This window comes from Hemitrygon akajei, chromosome 15 (assembly GCF_048418815.1).
Source record: "Hemitrygon akajei chromosome 15, sHemAka1.3, whole genome shotgun sequence".
Taxonomy (NCBI): Eukaryota; Metazoa; Chordata; class Chondrichthyes; order Myliobatiformes; family Dasyatidae; genus Hemitrygon; species Hemitrygon akajei.
The window spans coordinates 61,077,839-61,101,597 of NC_133138.1; the positions used below are offsets into that span (position 1 = coordinate 61,077,839).

At 39.0% G+C, this 23,759-nt stretch overlaps 1 protein-coding gene across 2 annotated transcripts in view; it reads right to left on the bottom strand.

Annotated features, from left to right (window-relative positions):
- Positions 1–5,438: 5,438 nt before the first annotated feature.
- sh3pxd2b (SH3 and PX domains 2B) overlaps positions 5,439–23,759 on the bottom strand; it is a 293,160-nt gene continuing 274,839 nt past the window's right edge. For both annotated transcript variants that reach the window (XM_073067665.1, XM_073067663.1), the window contains 4 exons: positions 16,103–16,323; positions 13,528–13,577; positions 11,419–11,544; positions 5,439–10,761 (listed from right to left, as the gene is read on the bottom strand). In XM_073067665.1, coding sequence (XP_072923766.1) covers positions 9,088–10,761; positions 11,419–11,544; positions 13,528–13,577; positions 16,103–16,323 — 2,071 coding nt within the window. In that variant the 3' untranslated portion in view covers positions 5,439–9,087. The remainder of the gene's footprint in view (positions 10,762–11,418; positions 11,545–13,527; positions 13,578–16,102; positions 16,324–23,759) is intronic.

Below are 23,759 nucleotides of genomic sequence, written 5' to 3' on the forward strand. Positions count from 1 at the left end.
TTTCATAAATGACAAGCAAGGGATGACAGGTTTCCAGTTAAACGTGTTAATCGCTGTAATTGCCTGTAAGCAATTTTGCAGTAACACTTTTCCCGTCAAGCTTGTCAATCACTGTGCTTAAAAGCTTTGCTTTTAACTGTGGTTGCGTTGACTTGCAGTTTGAAGCTCTGACCACTGGGTGGCGGGACAGCATTGTCCCTTGAACTCCTGGTTGCAAAGGATTTGAACCATTTGGTTTTAGTGCATGTTTTTTTGATAAGGTTGGTGCAACGCAGATCCGGAGGTTCCAGGTTCAGTCTTGTCCTTCAAGGCTCTGTGATCAGATTTCCTCACCCCAGATGCTCTGATTGTTACAGGCCTTCATTCATATTTGAGGGCACATGTGGGTGGGCAGTAAATTTGGGCCTTACCAGTAACACACAGATCTAAAAAAGAATTGAGAGATGACAAAAGTTCAAATATTTTGCGCTCGTCTTCACAATAGAAAACATGAATCAAACATTCCCTGCCGATCTTCCCAAATTCCCTAGAATCTACAATGATTTTAGGGGCTTGGAAATAAACCAAGATAGGGAGACACAAAACGAAAAACTATAGACCAATTAGTCCAACATCTATCACTGGGAAAGCATTGGAATCTGTTGCTAAGGTAGCAGCAGGGCAGTTTTAAAATCTTAATACAATTTAAGCATTGTCAGCATGGTTTTGAGAGCAAGATAAAGAGAAGGTGTTAGGATTTCTCTCTGGACTTTCCAAAGACATTCAGTAAGATGCCATGAGATTTTACCTTAAAAATTTCTGGAGTTGGGGTACTACTTAACATGGCTAACTAACAGATAAGCAAACTCTAGATAAATAAGTCCTTTTTATATTGGCACCTAACTAGCATTGCGTTAGGCATCAATACAGTGGCTGTTATGAATTTAATATTTCAGCAATATTTGAGTAATCTTGTATACATTAATTGATTAAGCATTCTTGTTTGTTCAAATAATCCATTATGGGTTATGTCAAAATAAATGCAGTACATACATCATCATGCTACCACGTGGTACAAGCATGCCTTGCTTAAAGTAAACTTGAAGTTAGACCCGCATTTCCGATTCCTTTGAATTATTTTGATGTTTTGAAAATACAAAATATAACAGTGGCCTTGGCCACTTCTAGTCTTTACCGAAAGACTCTAACAAAGAAATGGAGTGCATTGTAGCAATTTGTTGATGATGCAATTGTAGACGGGAATAAGTTTAAACTAGTGGCAAAAATTGGACAACTTGAGCAGAAGACGGGGAAGGTGGAAAACTGTTTCGTTCTTTTTCTTACTGAAGTACTGCTTAAGAGATTGCAGAATGGAGTGTTCAATATGTGATGTGTGAAGTTTATGCAAGTACAGTAAATAATCAGGAAAGCTAATCGAATGTTGACCTTTGATTGCACAGAGATTCAGTACAGAGATAGCAAATTCTCTCTGCAACAGCTTTAGTGAGAAGCACAACTTAGGTTTGTATAGTTTGTGTCCATGCATTAGAGGAAGTTTGTCCACTTGCTGATTCCTGGGACAGTTTGGTTATCTGAGGAGGAATAACTTGCATGATTATGTCAAGAATTTGGTGTCTACTTGAGGGGTGAACTGCGGTAAAGCAATATTTTGAGGAAATATGAGCTTTTGCCCATTCAAGATGCAAATGAGGGGGATTTATGTCTTAAGACTTGTGAATCTTTCAGATTCTATCCCCTCAGAAAACTGTGGAGACTTAAGATATTCCTGAGATTCAAAGGTTAGGTGTATTGAGCAGGAAGGTAAATGGAGAGCAAGAGAGTCCGACAATGTGTTTTTTCCTGAATGGAGCTGTCTCAAATTGCTCTGTAGTCTATTCTTATGGTAAAGTGGTTTAGTGGGGAGTGGGTGGGGTAGTGATGGCATGACTGTAAGGAAGCAGTGATGAAAAATATTGAAACAACAACACACACAAAATACTGGTGGAACACAACAGGCCAGGCAGCATCTATAGGGAGAAGCGCTGTCGACGCTTCAGGCCGAGACCCTTCGAGTCCTGATGAAGGGTCTCGGCCCGAAAGGTCGACAGTGCTTCTCCCTATAGATGCTGCCTGGCCTGCTGTGTTCCACCAGCATTTTGTGTGTGTTGTTGTTTGAATTTCCAGCATCTGCAGATTTCCTCGTGTTTGCTCTATGAAAAATATTGAGCGGTTTGGATGATGGGTCCCTTGGAGTCCTAACAGTAGTCCTTTCGAGCTTCACTCCCTTAAGTAGCAGGCGTAGGCCTTATTTTTCCAAGGTGTTCAGGAATTACAATTGGGCACTGCACCTCAAAAAAAAGTGGTACTGCCAGACATCAGAAGTGAGAAGAGTATTCCCAGCTTGCAAAGTGCTCAGATTGAGTTTTTTTTAATTGAAATTGTAGAATTATTTAATGCCGTGCAATGTTATTTCCTAACCTACACGTTCAAATTTTGTGATTACAGTATTAATTTTACAGCATTACATTAATTGTAGTTAATGCTACTTGTTGAATACTGTCATGACTTTCTCCTTGGCACTTAATTTATGCTTTCAATGTTGTCTTTCACCCTCTGTCAGTCTAATTATTGTAATTTATTATTCCCTGTCTTTCTGACATCTCTTTCAGAATTCCTCAGAAAGGTGGCATCCAGCACTTAGGGATTCTCACCACCCAGGACCTGCCCTCTTCATGTTACTACCTTGGAGGAATGGGAGAAGCACAGCCTGAAGGTGCATACTCAGTGATTCAGAAACAGCTTCTTCCCCACTACAATCAGGTTTCTGCCAGGTCCATAACCCCATGATCATTACCTCATCATTCCATTTTCTTGCACTATTTATACATTTTGGAATTTATAGTAAATTTACATCTTTGCAGTTTACTGCTGCTGCAAGACAACAAATTCCACAATTCTGAAAATTTGGGGAACTTTGAAGAATCTTTGTCCTCAATTCCGTTCTCAAATTTTTGTTTAAGAATCACTTAAGCTTAAAAACAAGTCTACCCTTTTTATTTTTGGACTAAAAGTGCAATAAAGGAGGCATGATTTGCAGAGATATGGAACTGTCGGTGAAAGATGAGATTAGGTTGGGTCATATTTGTTCAACTAGCACATTACCTTATGTTTCAAATTGTTTCCTACTTTGTAGCAGATTATTTAATGATTCAGCTGGGACTGCCATGAATTTCTCACCATCAGTCCTCTTTCAGTTCAGTTGCAGAACCTGGCCCTCTGTGCCTCCTTCTGCAATTGGCTCCTCAACTTCCTAACCGGAAGATCACAATCTGTGTGGATTGGTCGCTGGCACACCTCAGGGGTGTGTGCTTAGCCCACTGCTCTACTCTCCATAAACACATGACTGTGTGGTTAAGCATAGCTCAAATACCAACTATAAATTTGCTGATATTGTTGGTAGAATCTCAGGTGGTGGTGAGAGGACGTACAAGAGTGAGGTATGCCAACTAGTGGAACGGTGTCGCAGCAACAACCTGGTACTCCAATGTCAGTAAGACGAAAGAAACGATTGTGGACTTCAGGAGGGGTAAGACGAAAGAATACATACTAATTCTCATAGAGGGATCAGAAGTGGAGATAGTGAGCAGTTTCAAGTTCCTGGGTGTCAAGATCTCTGAGGATCTAACCTGGTCCCAACTTATCAATGCAGTTATAAAGATGGCAAGACAGCGGCTATATTTTACTAGGAATTTGAAGAGATATGGCATGTAAACAAATACACTCAAAAACTTCTATAGATGTACCATGGAGAGCATTCTGACAGGCTGCATCACTGTCTGGTATGGAGGGGCTACTGCACAGACCGAAAGAAGCTGCAGAAGGTTGTAAATCTAGTCAGTTCCATCTTGGGTACTAGCCTACAAAGTACCCTGGACATCTTCCAAATTACAGGAAGGATATTAATAAGGTTGAAAGAGTGCAGAGAAGGTTTACAGGGATGTTGCCGGGTCTTGAGAAACTGAGTTACAGAGAAAGGTTGAATAGGTTAGGACTTTATTCCCTGGAGCATAGAAGAATGAGGGGAGACTTGATAGAGATATATAAAATTATTATGGGTATAGACAGAGTGAATGCAAGCAGTCTTTTTCCACTGAGGCTAGGGGAGAAAAAAACCAGAGGACATGGGTTAAGGGTGAAGGGGGGAAAGTTTAAAGAGAACATGGGGAGGGGGCTTCTTCACACAGATAGTGGTGGGAGTGTGGAATGAGCTGCCAGATTAAGTGGTAAATGTGGGCTCACTTTTAACATTTAAGAAAAACTTGGACAGGTACGTGGATGAGAGGTGTATGGAGGGATATGGGCCAGGTGCAGGTCAGTGGGACTAGTCAGAAAAATGGTTCAGCACAGCCAAGAAGGGCCAAAAAGCCTGTTTCTATGCTGTAATGTTCTATGGTTCTATCTTCAGGGAGCGGTGTCTCAGAAAGGCAGCATCCATTATTAAGGACCTCCAGCACCCAGGACATGCCCTTTTCTCACTGCTATCATCAGGTTGGAGGTACAGGAGCCTGAAGGCACACACTTTCTGATTCAGGAACAGCTTTTTCCCCTCTGCCATCTGATTCCTAAATGGACATTGAAGCTTTGGACATTACCTCATTTTCTTTTATTATACAATATTTCTGTTTTTGCATGATTTTTAATCTATTCGATATATGAAATTGATTTACTTGGTTATTTATTATTATTTGTATTTTATTTATTATTTTTCTCTCTGCTAGATTATGTATTGCATTGAACTGCTGCTGCTAAGTTAACAAATTTCATGTCACATGCCGGTGATAATAAACCTGATTCTGATTAAGGTAACTTCATTAAACATTGTTTCATTGTGCCATTTGGACAGATGATAGACCTGAATTCACCTTGTACTCAGCGACCACTGATGATATGTGATAAGGGTAGCAATAGGCACCCTAGAGTCATTTTTTTTTTTTATTCATTGGTTTGGGTGCAACAAGCTTGTTTATTGGCCAGGCCTAACGGTCCCTGATGGGCTGGTGACACTGAATTGCATTCCTTCTGATCCCATTAGTGCTATTGTACAGATAGTTCCAGGACATGAGCCCAATGACGATGAAGGAACAGTAATTATATTTCCATTTCAGGATGTTTATGTTCCCTCCTGATGACTTGTTCTTGGTAGCAGAAGTTGTAGGTAAGGCAAGTGCTGTCATACTTGCTGTGAATTCTGTATATAGACTTTGCTGTAGCCATGAGGTTCTGGAGGTAGAGGGATATCCATCACATTAGTTGCATTGAATCTAGATGTCTACTTGGTTATGGTGATGTAATCAACACAGAAGAGAGCTAATTAAACTATATTCCATTGATACTGAAGCCATTAAATTGAAGTGACAGATTTTGACCATGCTTCCCAAAAACATAGTGTACAAGAAATATTCAAAACAAAAGCTGTATTTGTTTAATGTTCTACAAAACAAACCTTCATAACAAAAACAGTTACAATTTGAAAGCCCTTCTTTGAAGTACAAATGAAAAATGGGTGATTACATTTGAAATACAGACAACCAAACACAATTATGGCATATGTTACAACAAGGTCAGCATCCCTTTTAGATCTCGTCAGTAACAATAAATTTTTGTACCATCCCTCACCTGTTATCTGCAATGATCACTGTAAGTATTGATTTTAATCATCAGGATCTCACTGCTATTCAACAAACCTTTATAGAGGCAGGCTGCACGTGCACAGAGTACCTGAGCATTCCGTCAAATTTTTATGTAATGAAATTCCCCACATTGATTGTGAAACAGCATTTCAATCATGTATCCTGTGGCATTGAGAAGTTCCTCAGTTCAAAATTATCACATGCAGTGCAATTATCCCTGCCCAACTTCAAAGTTCATAATCAGTACCAATGCTTTCACTCCTACTTTCCACCTACAAATGGCCTTTTTTTTTAAAGAATTCACTGACTGCATAACACTATCAGTCCTTATGATTCCATCAAAACATTCTGGTTTGGTAATTTTAAGGTGGACCTCTATGTGATCATTGCCTATTACCACTTCCCATTTTTTGATCTTTTCTTTGTATTAGCATGTCAGTGGCTAACGTGAGAGAAGGCTCAATGTCACCAATTGCAGGGAAGCATTTGTTCTGCCAATGTGGTTGTGATGAAAGCTAAGGAAACTTTCAGCTCTGCTTCTTCTAAAGGGGCATAACTACGACTGACACCAAATACTTGCCATTTAAAGCACTTTTCTGCTCCCTTTCTTAAATATCCTTTATGCAACAAGAATTGGAGGAAAACAATTGTTTAACATTTTTTGTGTAGTGAGTAGTGATTTTAGTAATGTTAAGAATTCAAGATGGATTAGGAAATAAACTTTCAGGCATGACGGTGAATTTTTATTCGAAGGCTAGTTTCAGTAATGATCATCACAGAATTACCTGATTAAACCAAGTTGAGTTTGAATCACTCAAATAAGAAGGACTTTTGATGCCCTTCCTGATCTGGCCTTTTTGCCAGTCCAAGTTAACCAATGCAGACTGGCAAATCACTGACACTCTTCTCTACACACAGACAAACATACCTTGATCCACTGAAGTTTTCCAGCAGTTTGTGGTTTTGTTCTAGATTCCTGCATCTGCAATCCCTCCTGTCTACTAATGTGGAGACAACTCTTGCTGCCTCCTTGGTTTAGCAGCCAATAGGCATGGTCTATAAATAACTGCATTATTCATGGAAGGTACACATTGTTAGCATTTTTTTTAAAAAAAGAACTTTATCTCATTAAAACACGTGTAATGAAATTACCTAAACTCAAACATTGGACTTTCTGATAAATGCAGCCATTCCAGAGCACTGGTCTTTAATCATCAGTCATATGGATAACATGAGGGCAGGTAACATAATTTTTACTGAGATGTGCAATATTTGATAATATGGGTCCACCATTTCCGCCAAGTCACCAGATACTAATACAGCTTTTGGAATATCTCAAATGTTGTGACTTGTAAGAAATTTAATGTTCTGTTGTGTCCAATTTATTACCAACCAGACCTTTTGTAGGATTTGCCTAGGTTTGGTTCATAATGCTCCAGGGTTAGCACATAACACATTTTTTTGAATAAGCTGGGATTTCATACATCTTTATTGATACACACACACATTGGCGCTTAACGCAGGTTTGTAAATATCAAAATGCAATCTTCTAGACACCTCATCTCTTGAGGAGCAAACTTATGGAAATTCCCTTTGTCAAGCTTCCATTCCATGTGTATTTGGCAATATGAGTGTCACCTTCAATTTCAAAGCCAGCTTTACAAACTAGAGTGATTGTGAAGTGAATGGCTAAAATATACTAATCATATTCATATGTTTATGCACCCAGAATAATACCAGTTGACAGTATTCACTGTAAGACAACAACAACGCTAAGGAGCAGGAATGGGCATTTGACCAAAGTAATTTCCAGTGCTGCAGAAACAATGGTCATGATGAAAGAATATTTTTTACAATACTCTAATTTTGCAGTGAGTTTACTTCCATATTCTTTCTTGCTGTTGCTTGATGTAAGAATGTTCATGATCCCTGGCTCAAATGTGAGGTATTGTACTTCTGCTACTTTGAAATGTTCAATTTTATCAAGTCATGTTAATAATACAGTTTTTAAACAAGTTTCACATTTATAGACTCTTGAAACAAGAGACTTAAACTTGATACCAGTCAAGTCCTCTTAAAACTTGATTAATTCTATGCTACATCACAACTAATGCATTATCTTGTAAAGAAAAGCACCAATGTTGATTACATTCACGAGGAATTAGACAAAAGCATATACTGTGCAATAAAAATGAAAAAAAATACATGTGTTTAGATTGAGGGTTGTTCTTAGTACACTAGTTATAACAATGACTTTCAAGGTTTGAAGCTATTAATAAATCTTCTGACTTTGCTTAAATTTCAACCTCCCTGATCATTACGGGCCCTCACAAACTAGCTGATTGGATGAAGGTGTCATTCATCCACCTTACAGCTCCTTGATGTTTAAAGTACTTGAAATATACCAACAACATCACTGTATGTAGTTAGTTTCACTATGTATAGAATACATAAATATATAGGCACTGTCTTTTGTAGGGAAGCTCTACAACTAGCACACACTACATGTTGCCTGTGTTTACAAGTGAAAGTTAAACCTTTTTCGTGCATTATATCAGTGGCTAAACTATTTAATCATGGTTGTGACCCTTGGCCTTCTGAAGCAATATATCAATGAAGGTGTCTTAAAGTACATAATCTTTCTGAGAATACTAGAATATAAAATAATTAGAATACATAAAGTAATGAAGATTAATGTTATCATTAAGAAGGAACAACAGTGTTTTAGCTGAATTTGTCCATACAAGATGTGCATTTCAAGAAACTTGCTAATAGTACTTTTTTAGATAAAACTGAGGCTTTCAAAATTTACTTGCCTTTTCCAACTCTGTTGGAATAAGTGAACACAGTTCATTTCCTTGTTAGTCAGAAAAACAATTTTAGATGCTTATGTGTAAGTTTTGTAGACTGAGAATTTTTTCTTTGTTCCTAGTGCTGGTGATATTATAAGCTTTCAACAACTATTTACACATCCCAATTGCTGTATTAAATTTCTGAAGTCATTATAAGCCATTATGTTTTCAGCCTGATTAACTCAGGGTAATGAGTATCTTTACTCCCAGGATGTTAGTCCAGTTAAATTTTCAAAACATTTGACAGATTAGCAAAGTGGGATCCTACATACTAACCATCACCATGTTACCCGCAGAAAATTAATTGATTGCTTTTTGATGATGGGTAAAGCCATCATGACTAAATACTTCTATTTTAAATTAAAAAAAAGTAAATGTAATAATTAATGAAATCTTGTATATTGTGGCCATAAACACCATGTTGTTCCAACTTGGGTTGAAAAAATATATAAGGAATGTATTAAGTTGCTTTTGGAAAGCTCAAAACTATAAATTATTTATCTAATTAAATATTACATATGAAAAAGCATCTTGCAGTGTTTAGAAACAAAACTAAACTATGATACTTATTTTTTGACTAAATAATTGGAAGGTGCCCAGCCCTCCCATGTTGGCTCACTATCCAGCATTTTACAGTACCACCATCCATTGGGATTTTTTTCAAATACTTCAAAAACAGTTCCCTCCTTAAATCCGGCTGTCTCCTCATCTCCCGCAAAATCCGCAAGAGCTACAAATAGGCAGTGACTCGAGGATTCTTCATTTTTGGACACATTTATCTTTTCCTTTTCAGCCTGTTTTTCTGTTTCTTTTGGAAAATTAGTTGTCTCCTTTCTCTGTTCGTGAAATTTGGAAGCAACATTTCCCTTTGCTAGGAGGAAATCCTTCGAACCTCCTTTAGGTTTAGCATCATCTTTGCTGCAATCGTGGGACGAGCCGGATTTAAATCTTGGTGGAGGTAAGGCTGGTTTACTTTGTCCCCAGACAGCTTCTCTCTGGACTTTCATATCTGCAGATTCTGAAGAGGTTTTTTTTGGCAGTGGGGGTCTTCGAGGTGGTACGATTGGACGAGGCGGACCTTCTTTGTTTACTGAGTGTGGACCTTTTGGTTGAATGTCATCCAATTTCTTCTCAATTGACTTCAAACCCTTGGAAACACATATTTTCTCATAAGCAATACTTGATTCATCCCTATGATTCAGGTCGTTTACAACACCGTTTTGTTCTCCATAAAGGACGTTTATTTCACTTATTTTGGAGCCTATTCCTAAATCTTGCTTCACTTGAGATTCACTTTCTGTGTTTCTATGAGAGTTGCTGCGAGAGTCTGCTGAGGATTGATTATTTGAGTAATTCTGATTGCCAATAACATTCTGAGAAGAGTCCTGCTCCCCCATTTTTTCTGGCAGTTTTGCTCTTCTCAACTTGCTTCTCAGGTTAGAGATATCAACTTCAGACTCTGAATGAATTTCTCCTTTTATGTTGGGAAGTGGTTTAGGCCGCAGCAGAGGTTTTGGCTTTAGTGGTAGAATTGGAGATGGTTCCATCGATTTGTCTTCTAAGTCAAGCTTTGTCTTTGCTTGCCTTCCTACAGGTTTTAGATTAGGCCTAGCAATTTCACTTGCTAATACCTTTGGGCCTGTCTCAAGTCCTTTTGGCTGTGATATTTTACTTGCCTCAGCACTCGGTTTCTTATCTCCTTTAGATGTCAGTTTTGGTGGCAACATTGGCAAAATGCCACCGGGTACAGGGAGCTTTGGTAAAGGACCCCTTGAGTGTTTATCTGCTGCTTCTAACTCAAACTTGCTATTATTTGATTCCTTTTTGAGTGGAAAGATTGTTTTTTCTTTGTTATACTTGGAAATGTCATTGTTGATTATATTTGAAGGAGAACCTGACTTGGGCTGACACTCTACATTTGATGGAGAGTTGAATCTGTTGTCAGAAGCTGGGATCTTAACTGGGTCCCTTACTCTCCGATCTTTCAGTATGTCAATATCATTTGATTGTGGCTCTTTAGGCAAAGGTTTGTTTATAAAGGCACTGTCTCCATTAGTGCTGCTTCCTGTGGCCATATCTGGAAGTTTAAGCTTTGCCAATTCTTGTGCCAACGGAAGCAGAAAGTTTGCACTCGAAGCATTACTTGATTTCTTGTACTTATCAATGAAAGAAGCTGGAGCCCATCCTTCTTCATCATCTATCTGAATATACCACCAACCACTTAAATTCTTTTCTATTACCTACATGCAAACAAATGGGAAAAAAAATGATGTAAAACAATGGTAATCTAGCACAATGTCAACAAGTTAAAAACGGGTTTTGACTTTGAAGTAACATAGCAGACTTGCTCAAACAGATTTGGAAGCATTATGTTATAATTTGATTGCTATCTTTGCATTTTTCGCATCATCTGTTGACAACAAAGAGCAAAATTGCAGATGTTGGGATACAGATACCCTGTATTTCAGATAACTGGTGAGAACATGAAGCAGAGGAAAGCTGATATGTAACTATATTGTGAGACTGAAGTGGCATTTGTTTTCCCTTCAGTTACCAAACAACATGTTCAGCTATTAGACTTCTACCATCTAATTCCAGTGGTAAACTTTGAACTTTTATCAGAATGGGGAAAATGAGGGGAAACATCATGTTTCATTCTCATTAATCCAGATGCAAAGACAAAGTGGTCTATTAAAATCAATCACTGTGTCAGGCTGATTTTTCCGGATTCCAAAGATCCTGGAATGATTCTCTATTCGCCTTGCTGCATATCAACTTTCAGCCCACAAGTAAAAGGAAAATTCCCTCGTGCTAACTTTGCTTTTAAGACTATAGTAGAATGAAATCATATTGGCAATCATACTCATAATATTTATGCGGCATCTTCAACGGTTTACCTCAACTTTCTGTCCTGCTTGAAAGCTGATCCCATCTGGAATTGTTGTCTGGAAAGCAGCTATTGTGTAAAACTCTTCTTCCACTTCTGGAGGAGTTGGTGGCTTGGGAAGATTCAATCCACGTGGCTGTACACAAAGTTGGAAAGATACAGAGTAATTTACAGAGTCCAGATGCACAGTCTCTGATGATTCAAATTCTCCATGTTTTGTGAATTACAAATTTTAACATAGGCTAGTACTCTTAAAACTAGTTACTAATGCTCCAATTAGTTTCAAATCAGTCGCTTAAACAAAAATTACAACTATTAGAAAACATGGGTTACTCCTTAACTGCAAGGCTTTTGCCAAAGTGTTTTGTTTCAGAAAAGAAGGAAGAAATATACACACATTGCACTCCTTCCTAGTCTAAGCCCTCTGTTCAGATCAGTACATGCTGTTTCACCCTCTGGCTTACCAATGTGCACAGGCAATTGGGTAACAGACACTCTGAATGCTTAAATAAGTTGCCCAATGTATGGTAAAGAGCCCCTTTTTGAAATTTGGACTGTCCCAATTACAATTTTTTTTAGAACATCCAACAACAGTCTTTAAAAAGGTATATTTAAAAGTAGTTTCTGGGTTATCCAAAAAAATAAAGAAATTTTGAGCCTCTTGTAAAAACAGGGTTTAAAATCCTCACAAAACCAGTTTGTACAAGCCATTAAATTATGGACTCCCAAGTGTACAGACGAGTTTCTTCTGTCTCTGTTCTTAGTGAGCGATTTTTATCAGTAATTCTTTACAATACTGTAACTTCTAATGCCATCATTACAATCTATGGTGATGTGTTTATCATACTGAGTAATGTTTGTGTATTTTCCTTGTGTACAAAATCAACATTATAGACATGTAAAAATGGAATCTATTGGTTACCTGATGATGGCTCGTTTAGCACAATTGTTAATTATTCACATTCTGGTCAGATGTGAGTGATTAGTGCTACCCATGCCCTACTATTCAATAATGTCCCTTCAGAAGGAATTCTGCAATACAAAGAGGAATTTTGTGTCTGCCTTATACTTTATAGGGAATTTCAGACTTAGTAGCATAAATTGTAATTCTTGCAAGGCAGTTGATTAAATACCTTAGGAGGCATTTGATAAAAATGCACTAGTCCAGTCTTTGGTATCATAATTTAATATTCTTGAAGTTAAGAAGACCATTGGTAGATCAAAAATTGAAAGATTGTTCTAAGTAAGTAGAGGGTGGGGGAGGAAGGGTTCAACAGTTTTAAATAGTCACTACAACACAGAGGCTCCCATCCTCCTCACATTTTGGCCAAATTGCGAAAGCAAACAGGAAAAGAAGAAAAAAAAGACCAAAGCCCGTACTTACAAAATTTCCATTAAAAGTGGTAACACATTGACCATAAAATTAACTAAATCAACCACAAAACTATCATGACTCCAAGAGCGGGTTGGAGGCTCAGTATTCTTCAGTGATGAACTCTATTCCCATTTCAACACTTTGTCACCCTAAAGTGAATGTCAGGACTGTGATGGAATACTACTTCGGAAGAGTACGTTTCCAATGACATTCAAACAGGTCAACATCTATCAAGACGAGACAGTCGATCAATCAGTCAAGCACTTGTCCGTTGACCCAATGCTGCAGCATGTGCTACTCACCAACTATTGCAGTTACTTCTCAAAGCTACTCCAAGATAATCTCAACCATCAAGAAAAACAAGGGAAAATTAATATAATAGAATATTACCAACAAATTGGCCTCCAAGTTAGGCACCATCCTGGCCTGGAAATACATGGCTATTTTCAAAGTTGGATGCAATTAACCCTGATGTGGGGTCAGAGTGAATGGTGCTCAGCTCTATACTGGAAAGATACGCCATCAGCAGCTGGCGAATTTTTACTTGAATTTTACTGGCTGACTTTGATATGTGCATCCACTTTCACCTCTTGCTCCAAATTCAGCACTCTTGTCCATCTTTAAACCGCAAATTTTACCCTTCCTGTCTCAGCTTTTTTTTAAAAAATGATTTCAGGTTTCTTCTGTTGAAGTTTTAAGATTCTACAAAATACCAATTGTTTTTGCAAACCTTCTGTTACTCACCACAGTAAGATCTCTGCGTGGCGGTGGCCTCTGTCTCACGTTTGTTAACTCTGTATTGTTTAAAATGTATATAATTAACTTTTTTAATGGAGACACAAGATCACATTTCAATTCCAATACCAGTAATCTTTAGGTAATTTAAAATATAAGTAATATTTATCTCATCTCCTGGAGAGGAGTTAAACAGATGGCAAGCTCAATCTGAAGCAGCCTCTGGGAACTCATGAGTATTCAAAGAAAGTAGACACTTGCACAGCTTCAACGGTGTCATTGACTGACAAACTGCAGAGCTTTCCATAAGATTTACAGTGGAAGGAGAATTAGGCTATTCGGCCCATCGAATCTGCTCCACCATTTCACTGTGGCTGATCCATTTTCCTTCTCAGCCCCAATCTCCTGCTTTTTACCTGTATCCCTTCATACCCTGACTAATCATGCATCTATCAACCTCTGCCTTAAATATACCCAAAGGCCTGGCCTCCACAGCCCCTCGTGGCAACAAATTTCCCTTTGATGTGACTTAGCTTCTAAGAGTTGCTTTGGATTTCAAGTGACAGGCTCATCTCTAGTAAGCAAATGGAAAATAGCAATTATAAGACCATTTTTATTAGACAATTGCAAACCATTAACCGTGTAGTATAATGCCATGCCAATGCAAATTTTCTAGGGAGATATCATGGCAATTAAAACCAACTATAGAATCCCTTTAAATCCTGCATCAGCCACACTTTTAGATTTCTCAGCTGCATCTCCATGAAGATAAAAGGAAATATAAGTACAATAAAATATTTCATCCCCTCTGTCATACATCCTCACTCTACTCACCTCCAGCTCAGATTTCTTTTATTGTAAAAAAAAAACTGATGGATATGTGGGGCTTCTGAAACAAACTGCACCCATACGTCTCATGGGTACAAGAATTGCAAACCCAGTGTATAAAACTCCATTTCTTTCTATTTCAGTGCACAAACCAACTGTTTTATTTTTGAAGTCCCAACTGCTGTAACTACACACCTGTAAGACCATAAGCCGTAGGAGCAGAATTAGGCCATTCAGTCCATCGAGCCTGCTCTCCCATTTGATTATCGCTGATTTATTATCCCTCAACCCCATTCTCTTACCTACTCGCTGTAACCTTTGACAACCTTACTAATCATGAACCTATCAACCTGCACTTTAAATATATCTAATTAATTGGCCACTACAGCCATCTGTGGCAATGAACTCCACAGATTCACCACCATCTGGCTAAAGTAATTCCTCCTCTATCTGTTCCAAAGGGATGATCTTTTATTTGAAGCCTTGTCTTTTGGTCCTAGACTCTTCCACTACTGAAAACATCCTCTCCATGTCCACTCTGGATAAACTTTTAAGCATGAGATGACCTCTCCCATTCTTCTAGATTTCACTGAGCACTGGTCCAGAGCCAGCAAAATGCTTCCCTTTCATTCCTGGGATCACCCCCTACTGGAGCATTTCCATTGCCAGCGCATTCTTGGATAAGATGCTCTCAAAGATGCTCACAATACTCCAAATATTGTCTTATCAATGCATTATAAAGCCTTAGAACTACATCTTTGCTTTTATATTGAAGTCCTCTTGAAATTAATGCTAACATTGCATTTAACTTCCTTGCTATTGATTCAACCTACAAGCTAACCTTCAGGGAATCCTGCACAAGGACTCCCAAGTCCCTTTGCACCTCAAGTTTCTGAATTTAATCCCCATTTTGAAAATAATCTATGCCTTTAGTCTTTCTACCAATGTGCATGACCATACACCTCCCTACACTGTATTTCATCTGCCACTTCCTTGCCCATTCTCCTAGTCTGTCCAAGTCCTTCTACAGACTACACGTTTCCTCAACATCACCTGCCCCTCCCCCTTTCTTCATGTCATCCCCAAACTTGGGCACAAAGCTATCAATGATGTCATGCAGATCATTAACATACAAGTAGCGACACAACGTCCACTGCGGAACACTGCTGGTCACTGGCAGCCAACTAGAAAAGACCCCCTTTCATTCCACTCCTTGCCTTCTGCCAGTCAACCAATATTGTCCATGCTAGTATCTTTCCTGAAATTCTAGTGAACAACATCCACTGATTCTCCTTTGTCCATCTGGCCTATTATCTCCTCAAAGAAATACAACAGATTTTTCAACCAAGATTTTCCTCTTAAACCATGATGACTTTGGCCTATTTTATCATGAGCATCCAAGTACCTCAAAACCTCATCCTTAATAACGGCCTCAAACATCATGTCAACCACTGCCGTCAGGCTAACTAACCTATAATTTCCTGTCTTTTGCTCCTCCGCTTTTTTAAAGACTGGAGCGACATTTGTGAGTTTCCAGCCCTCTGGGACCATTCCAGAATATATTGATTATTGGAAGATCAATACCAGTGCTTCCACAATCTCTTCAGCTACCTTAGGTTTCAACCCCTTAGGTTTGTGCTCTCATGAGGAATCTTAACACTCGGTTTCTCTTAACAGTAGAACACTGGGCTCCAGCCAGGGTCTTGCCACTCCTAACTAATGTTACGCTGTTACAATGGTTTAAATGCATACTTACTGCCTTTTGATTCAATACACGCTGCCCCTTTTTCTTCTTTCTGGTCAATTAATGAAGATTTCTCTTTGATCTCCTTAGCTGAGCCTGGCTGTTTGCCAATTCCATCGAGGTCTATCGCACTTGAGTGGATAGATTGCCCTGAAGTTACCTGCTGCCTCAATAGATCATTTGAAGCCTTTTTCAAGTAGGATGCAGGAGCCCAGCCTTCCCGATTCTGATACCTAGTGAAGAAAAGTAGATGGTTTGCCAGAGTAAACTTTGTTGAACATTGTAGCATAGCTGTATAAGAACTCGCAAGTTAGTTTTTGATAATATGGGTAAAAGTATATTTAAATTAAAATACCATATCTTAACTTTGAGGTAAAATTTCAGGTTTTGTTAAGAGTAAGAATATAACACCAGTTGTTGTTTACTTCCCCACTTTATAGTAAAAGCCACTTAAACACATAAATACTTAGACCTCAACAACTTTTCCTGGTATCTCATGGGATACTCCTATTTCCTATTATGCACTATATTAGATCAGGTTATTTGTTTGTCCTTTCTATAATCTAACTGGCCACTGGATGCAGGGGAAAGCATTTAGACTCACCAACATCTATAAAATTTATTTATTTTTTAAAGTTTAGAGACAAAGTTCAGAATAGGCCCTTCCAGCCTTTTCAGCGGCACCACCCAGTAAATCCCAATTTAACACTAGCTTAATCATGGGACAATTCGCAATGTCCAATTAACTTACTAGCCAGTACTTCTTTGGACGGTGGCAAGATAAACTGGAGGACCTGGAGAAAATTCACGCATTCCATGGTGAGAACATACAGACGACGCTGGAATTGAACTCCAAACTCTAATGCCCAAGCTGTAATAGTACCACGCTGTGAACTGCTCCTCTAAGTTTATGTTTGAGATCGGAATTCACAGAGGATGGCTCTTCAATTCCATAACATGAAGAGGTAGAGGGCAGTGACTTCTAACCTTTCTCTAACCCACAATGATTCTGTTACACCAAGCTGACAGTGAGGAGAGCATGTTAAATATTTAACATGATGGAATTTGAGTCTCCAAGTAATGAGGAGGTGGCTATGTAATTACAAACTGTTTTGTATCTGTCCTCCCTGCATTTTTGTTGCAGGCTCTATTCATGGTGCCTTTCTGTACCGTTTTTTATTAGTTTGAATGGTCTTGGGCAAGAATTCCAATGAGTTAATCAGAGTGCTTCAAGTTGGTTTTGAGAATATCACTGAAACATTTCTTTGTCGTCCTGGAAATCCCTTGCTATGACAAAGCTTTGAGTTGAATGCTTGCTTTGAGAGGTAGAACCAGGCATTGAGACAATGTGGTCCATTCATTGAAATCCATTATGTGTGGTTATAGCCTCTCTGCTGAGAATGTGGCATGGGAGACTGTACTAAATTTGGAAAATTTAGTGAAATCAGTGTTGATGATATACCTTCTGGCTTCTGTAAGTTCTTCATGTCTCTGAAGCACAGAGAAAGACGAGTATTGTAATAGCTCAGTATTGGTGCTAGCTTGGTTCTTCAAACAGTCTTGAATCACTTTAGAGTCTACACAATGTCCTCCGTAGCTGATTTTGTATGGCATTCTTGAAGACCATTATGTAAAAAAAAAAACTAATAAGAGTTCTAGCATTTCCACCTTGGCAATTTTCAGAGCTAGCTGGGAGTTTCAGTCAACAAAAACTGTTCCTATGAGCAATTCTCCCAAAGGAACTAGAGTCTGAATTTTTTTAAATTGTGGGACCAGGATACCAAATGGATGTTAGTTCTGTTATTCTTTATTGGTTACATCAAAAGGATGTTACAGAAAGTGACTGCACATTCAACAAATTACTCATATCCTGTAAAAATGACAACAAATACTAAAGTGAATAAAAAGGATATTATCAGTGTCCGGCATGTCTAACCTCAAATGTATTAAATTCCTAAATATTGCAATTCTGTCATCTTTGGGTGAGTTGTCTAGATATTATCTCAGCCTATTAACCAAATATGATCATGGAACAATGATAGATCTCAAGGCTATACTGCCACTCCTCTATTAGGTCCTAAATTAATATTACTGTTAGCTGAAGGTGGAAAATAACTATCAATGCTGTTAGAGACTGGGACTTATAGTAAGTAGAAGTGTATCCAATTCTCCACCATTAGAGCCAATGTCCCAAGTTTGTCAACCTTAATGATTACACTTTGAAATGCATTGGCATTGTAGAAATACATTTGTGCCATTTCTTCCTGCAGCTTAGACCTATTTTTAATACAGCCATGTTTTTGTGTTGTAAAATTTAGATTTCTAAATCCCTTGCATTTTAAGAGCAAAGTCCAAGTGATTTTCTCTTTAACCAGTTAAATGTAAAGATAAAGAAAAAAATAAAACTAGCAAATACAATGAACTGAAGGATTTGACTGAAGTTAGATATAGAAGGAGAAATGAAGTAAGAAGGCTAAAAGGTAAATAGGAGAAATAGAAAGGAAAAAAATTAAATGTTTTCAATGTTCTTGTAGGAACAACATGCTAGATCAAAATTCCACAATTTCACTGTTCCTTTCCTGGTTAAATGACATTTGAAGATGATAAAATGCATTGTTAACACTGTTCTAAAGATACAATTTACTCAGCTCCAAACTGCTGCAAAGGATTAATTTCTAATAAATCAAGCAATTTCATAATTTGTGTGGTGGGGGAAGGGAATAGCAAATGGGCTCTAAGATTGTTGTAGCCACACAATTGGAAAAATAATGAAATTAATGCAATATATCCCGTAAATCGTGCACACTCTGAATTCTTGGTATCGGTGCCTCACAGATTGTTTTTTTCTAAGATGTCTAAGCTCAGCACTGGAAGTTTTCTTTTGTTTATTTTCTAGGACAGAAAAATGAGATACTGTATTTCGCAACAGATTGAAATTGTAGCTTCTCTCTTGGAAAATTTGGATGAACACAACAGCCTATTATTATGGATAATTTTTATCCAAAGAGGATGAAGAATAACTTTACAACCAAGAACATTTGAATTGAGTACTCCTGCTATGTCTATAGGTGGTGCTGTTGCACATCTATTTCTCTTTTCTCTTCATGCGCCAAGATACATGAAATGTCAAATCTAGACAATGGGTGTTTCGGGAGACAACCAGTGCTGTCAAACAAAAAAAAATGCATCTGATCTGACTTTCCTTGCTAGTTAAGCCGTCTGTCATTTGAAATCTCTTCAAACATTTACAACAAAACACTCTGATAGCAAAGCAAGGCATGCAGGTAACAAAAATCCTATTGCAATAAGCACATAGAACAAAGAATGACACAATGGCGATAGGAGCCTTACAGGAGAAGACAGGACTTTCCAACGGTGTTCCAGAGAAGCATCACTGAGTTTTACGATCCCTAACAGAGCTCTTGGTGAACAAGAAGCATGAGAACTAATCATCTCTGAGTTGTAAGTTTCCTTTCCCCTCCGTATCAAAACCCTTAAGCATTACAGCAAAAGTTATCACACTCATTGCACTCCTACCATCGTAGCCCATGAAGTGGTCATTTCATCCACTGCAGCAGCAAATCCAGAAAAAACATAGCTATCAGAACATAATTCATAACTGACTAACAGTCAATAGTTTTAATTCATCTGTGTGCCAAATCCCAATGCCTATCTGTGCATTTGTTTTAACTAATCAAATGCACCAACTGTAGCTATTATTGTAATAACTAGTCACTCAGCTACTGGCGATAATAAGTAATTTTCAATAATAAGTAATTTTCAATAGTATGTGATTTCTCTTCACCATCTACACCTCGGACTTCAACTACAGCACAGAGTCTTGCCATCTTCAGAAGTTTTCTGATGACTCTGCCATAGTTGGATGCATCAGCAAGGGAGATGAGGCTGAGTACAGGGCTACCGTGGGAAACTTTGTCACATGGTGTGAGCAGAATCATCTGCAGCTTATTAAAGAGCTGGTGGTGGACCTGAGGAGGGCTAAGGCACCAGTGACCCCTGTTTCTATCCAAGGGGTCAGTGTGGACATGGTGGAGGATTACAAATACCTGGGGATACGAATTGACAATAAACTGGACTGGTCAAAGAACACTGAGGCTGTCTACAAGAAGGGTCAGAGCCGTCTCTACTTCCTGAGGAGACTGAGGTCCTTTAACATCTGCCGGATGATGCTGAGGACATTCTACGAGTCTGTGGTGGCCAGTGCTATCATGTTTGCTGTTGTGTGCTGGGGCAGCAGGCTGAGGGTAGCAGACACCAACAGAATCAACAAGCTCATTTGTAAGTGCAGTGATGTTGTTGGGGTGGAACTGGACTCTCTGACGGTGGTGTCTGAAAAGAGGATGCTGTCCAAGTTGCATGCCATCTTGGACAATGTCTCCCATCCACTCCATAATGTACTGGTTAGGCACAGGAGTACGTTCAGCCAGAGACTCATTCCACCAAGATGCAACACTGAGCGTCATAGGAAGTCATTCCTGCCTGTGGCCATCAAACTTTACAACTCCTCCCTCGGACTGTCAGACACACTGAGCCAATAGGCTGGTCCTGGACTTATTTCCACTTGGAATAATTTACTTATTATTATTTAATTATTTATGGTTTTATATTGCTATATTTCTTCACTATTCTTGGTTGGTGCGGCTGTAATGAAACCCAATTTCCCTCAGGATCAATAAAGTATGTCTGTCTGTCTGTAAATAAGTCTATATCTAATTTAGACTATCAAAAACGGTACTTCTAGGCATGAGCTAGATGGCATCTCTCTAGTTGCTTTCCTACCAAAACTTTCTTCACTGAAGTCAAGTTGCATTGTCAGCCAACAGTGAGCTGTATAAACAATTCCTAATAGGGTAATTGCATTAAAGGAACAAAAACGCAAGAGATTCTGTAGATGCTGGAAATCCAGAGAAACACACACAAAGTGCAGGAGGAACTCAGGAGGTCAGACAGCAGCTATGGAAATAAATAATCTTGATGTTTCAGGCCAAGACCCTTCTTCGGGACTGGAAAGGAAAGGGGAAGATGGCAGAATAAAAAGGTGGAGGAGGGGAAGGAGGACAAGCTAGAAGGTGATTCGTGAAGCCAGGTGGGTGGGAAAGTTAAAGGGCAGAGGAAGTAGAAATCTGATGGAAGAGGAGAGTGGACATGGGAGAAAGGAAAGGAGGAGGGGTACAAGGGGGAGGTGATAGGCAAGTGAGGAGAAGAGGTAAGAGGACAGAATGGGGAATAGAAGAAAAGAGAAGGGGTAGGGAATTTTTTTTACTGTAAGGAGAAATCGATGTTCGTACCATCAAGTTGGAGGCTACCTAGATGGAATATGAGATGTTACTCCTCCGCCCTTAGCATGGCCTCATCGTGGACCAACATGTCAGAACACGAATGGGGATAGGAAGGGCAATGGTTAGCTACTGGGAAGTTCTGCTTTTGGCAGATGGAACAGTGTTGTCAACAAAGCGGTTCCCCAATTCTGCAAGTGACAGATATGCTACACTTGCCAATTTACCTCCTCCCTTACCTACATTCATGGCTCCAAGTAGTCCTTCCAGGTGAGGGGACACTTAACCTGCAAATCTGTTGGGAGTGGCTATTGTATCTGGTGCTCCCAATGCAGCCTGCTATGCATTGGTGAGACCTGAGGTAAATTGGGAGACAGCTTTATCGAGCAACTCTGCTCAATCAGAATTTCAGGGTAGGTAGCCGATTTTAATTCCTATCCCATTCCAACGTGTCGGTCCATGGCCTCCTCTTGTGTCACAAAGAGGCTATTCTCTGGGCAGAGGAACAACACCACATATTCTGTCCAGGTAGCCTCCAACCTGATGGCAAGAACATTGATTTCTCCTTCTGGTAAAACAATTCCTCCCCTCCCCCTTCTTCTATTCTCCATGCTGGCCTCTTACCTATTTCTTCACCTGCCTATCACCTCCCACTGATGCCCCTTCTTCTTCTCTTTGCCAAGAAGATGGGAAATTTCTGATGTTTCAAGAAGATGAAGAACTTCAGATTGTTCTGGGCTTTGATGTTGCCATTGAGGGTTACAGTATCTTGGCGAATGGATGTTTCTTTCATAAAATCAATACCATAATCCTAATAATTCAGTAGTTATACTGGTCTGCATAAGCACAAATACTCCAATGACAAGACATACTGAAATTCCAGTAGCAAAGTAGCAATTACTTCCCATTCTGTGCAGGTGGCCTTATATTAAAACACCATCTAATCTGGGCTCTGAGATCACTAACCAAGGACTGGGTGGGGCAGTTCTATGGCAAAATAAATCATCATCTCAAAGCTGACCACACACCCACTGTGTATTTTAATAGAGATCTGTATGCATAAAATTATATCATGAACAAGAACAGTTAAAAAAAGGAGTAACTGAATGATCTCAAGCTGCTCTGCTCTTAACATCTGTTCATCTTAACTCCAGTGACTCATGGTACACATGCTGGTTATTTGCTCAAATTATAATAAGCTCTACACTGGAAAAGAAACAGGAAAAAGGAAGTGGCACCAGTAAACTAAACCACTTCAAGCAATGGAAGCTGTCTAGAACAGCATTTTTAAATAAATCAAGTTACATCATTATTTTAAACTGGATAAATATGTTAACTATTTAAACACAAGATGTACTGTTAATAAGGAGGGTGAATTATAGTCAAATCCTACAATCCACTGGAGAACGATGCTGGAGAGGTAGCAATGGGGGACAAAGAAATAGTGGACGAACTACTGAAGTATTTTGCATTATTCTGCACTGTGGAAGACACAGTGTGGTGGAAGTTCCAGGTGTTGGGGGCTTGAAGTGTGTGAAGTTACTATAAGTAGAGAGAAGGTTATTGGGAAACTAAAACATTTGAAGGTAAATATATCACATGTACCAGATGGTGTACACCAAAAAGTTCTGAAAAAGATTATGGAGGCATTAGAAATGCTTTTGAGCATCACTAGTTTCTGGAATGGTGCCGGAAGACTGGAAAATTTTGGGCCTTAACAGATCAGATATTGCAAAGTTATTTCCCATGATAGGGGAATCTAGGACAAGAGGGCATGACTTCAGGATTGAAGGACGTCCGTTTAGAACTGAGATGTGGAAAGGTTACTTTAGTCAGAGGCTGGTAAATCTGTGGATTTGTTGCCGCAGGCAGCTGTGGAGGCCGAGTCATTGGGCATATTTAAGGCAGAGATAGATAGGCTCTTGATTAGCCAGGGCATCAAAGGGTATGGAGTGAAAGCAGAGAAGTGAGGATGACTGGAAGATTTGGATCAGCCCAAGATTGAATGGCAGAGCAGACTCCGAATGGCCTACTTTTGCTCCTATGACTTATCGTCTAATTACAAATGTCACTCCACTCTTCAAGAAAGGAAACTATGGGCCAGTTAATCTGACCAGAATGGTGGGGATGATGTTGGAGTTATTTATTAAGGATGAGGTCTCAGGGTACTTGGAGGCACATGATAAAATAGGCCATAGTCAGCATGGTTTCCTCAGGAGAAAATTTTGCCTGACAAATCTGTTGGAATTCTTTGAAGAAGTAACAAGCAGGATAGACAAAGGAGAATCAGTTGATGCTGCGTACTTGGATTTTCAGAAAGCCTTTGACAAGGTGCCAGACATGAGGCTGCTTATCAAGTTCTGAGCCCACAG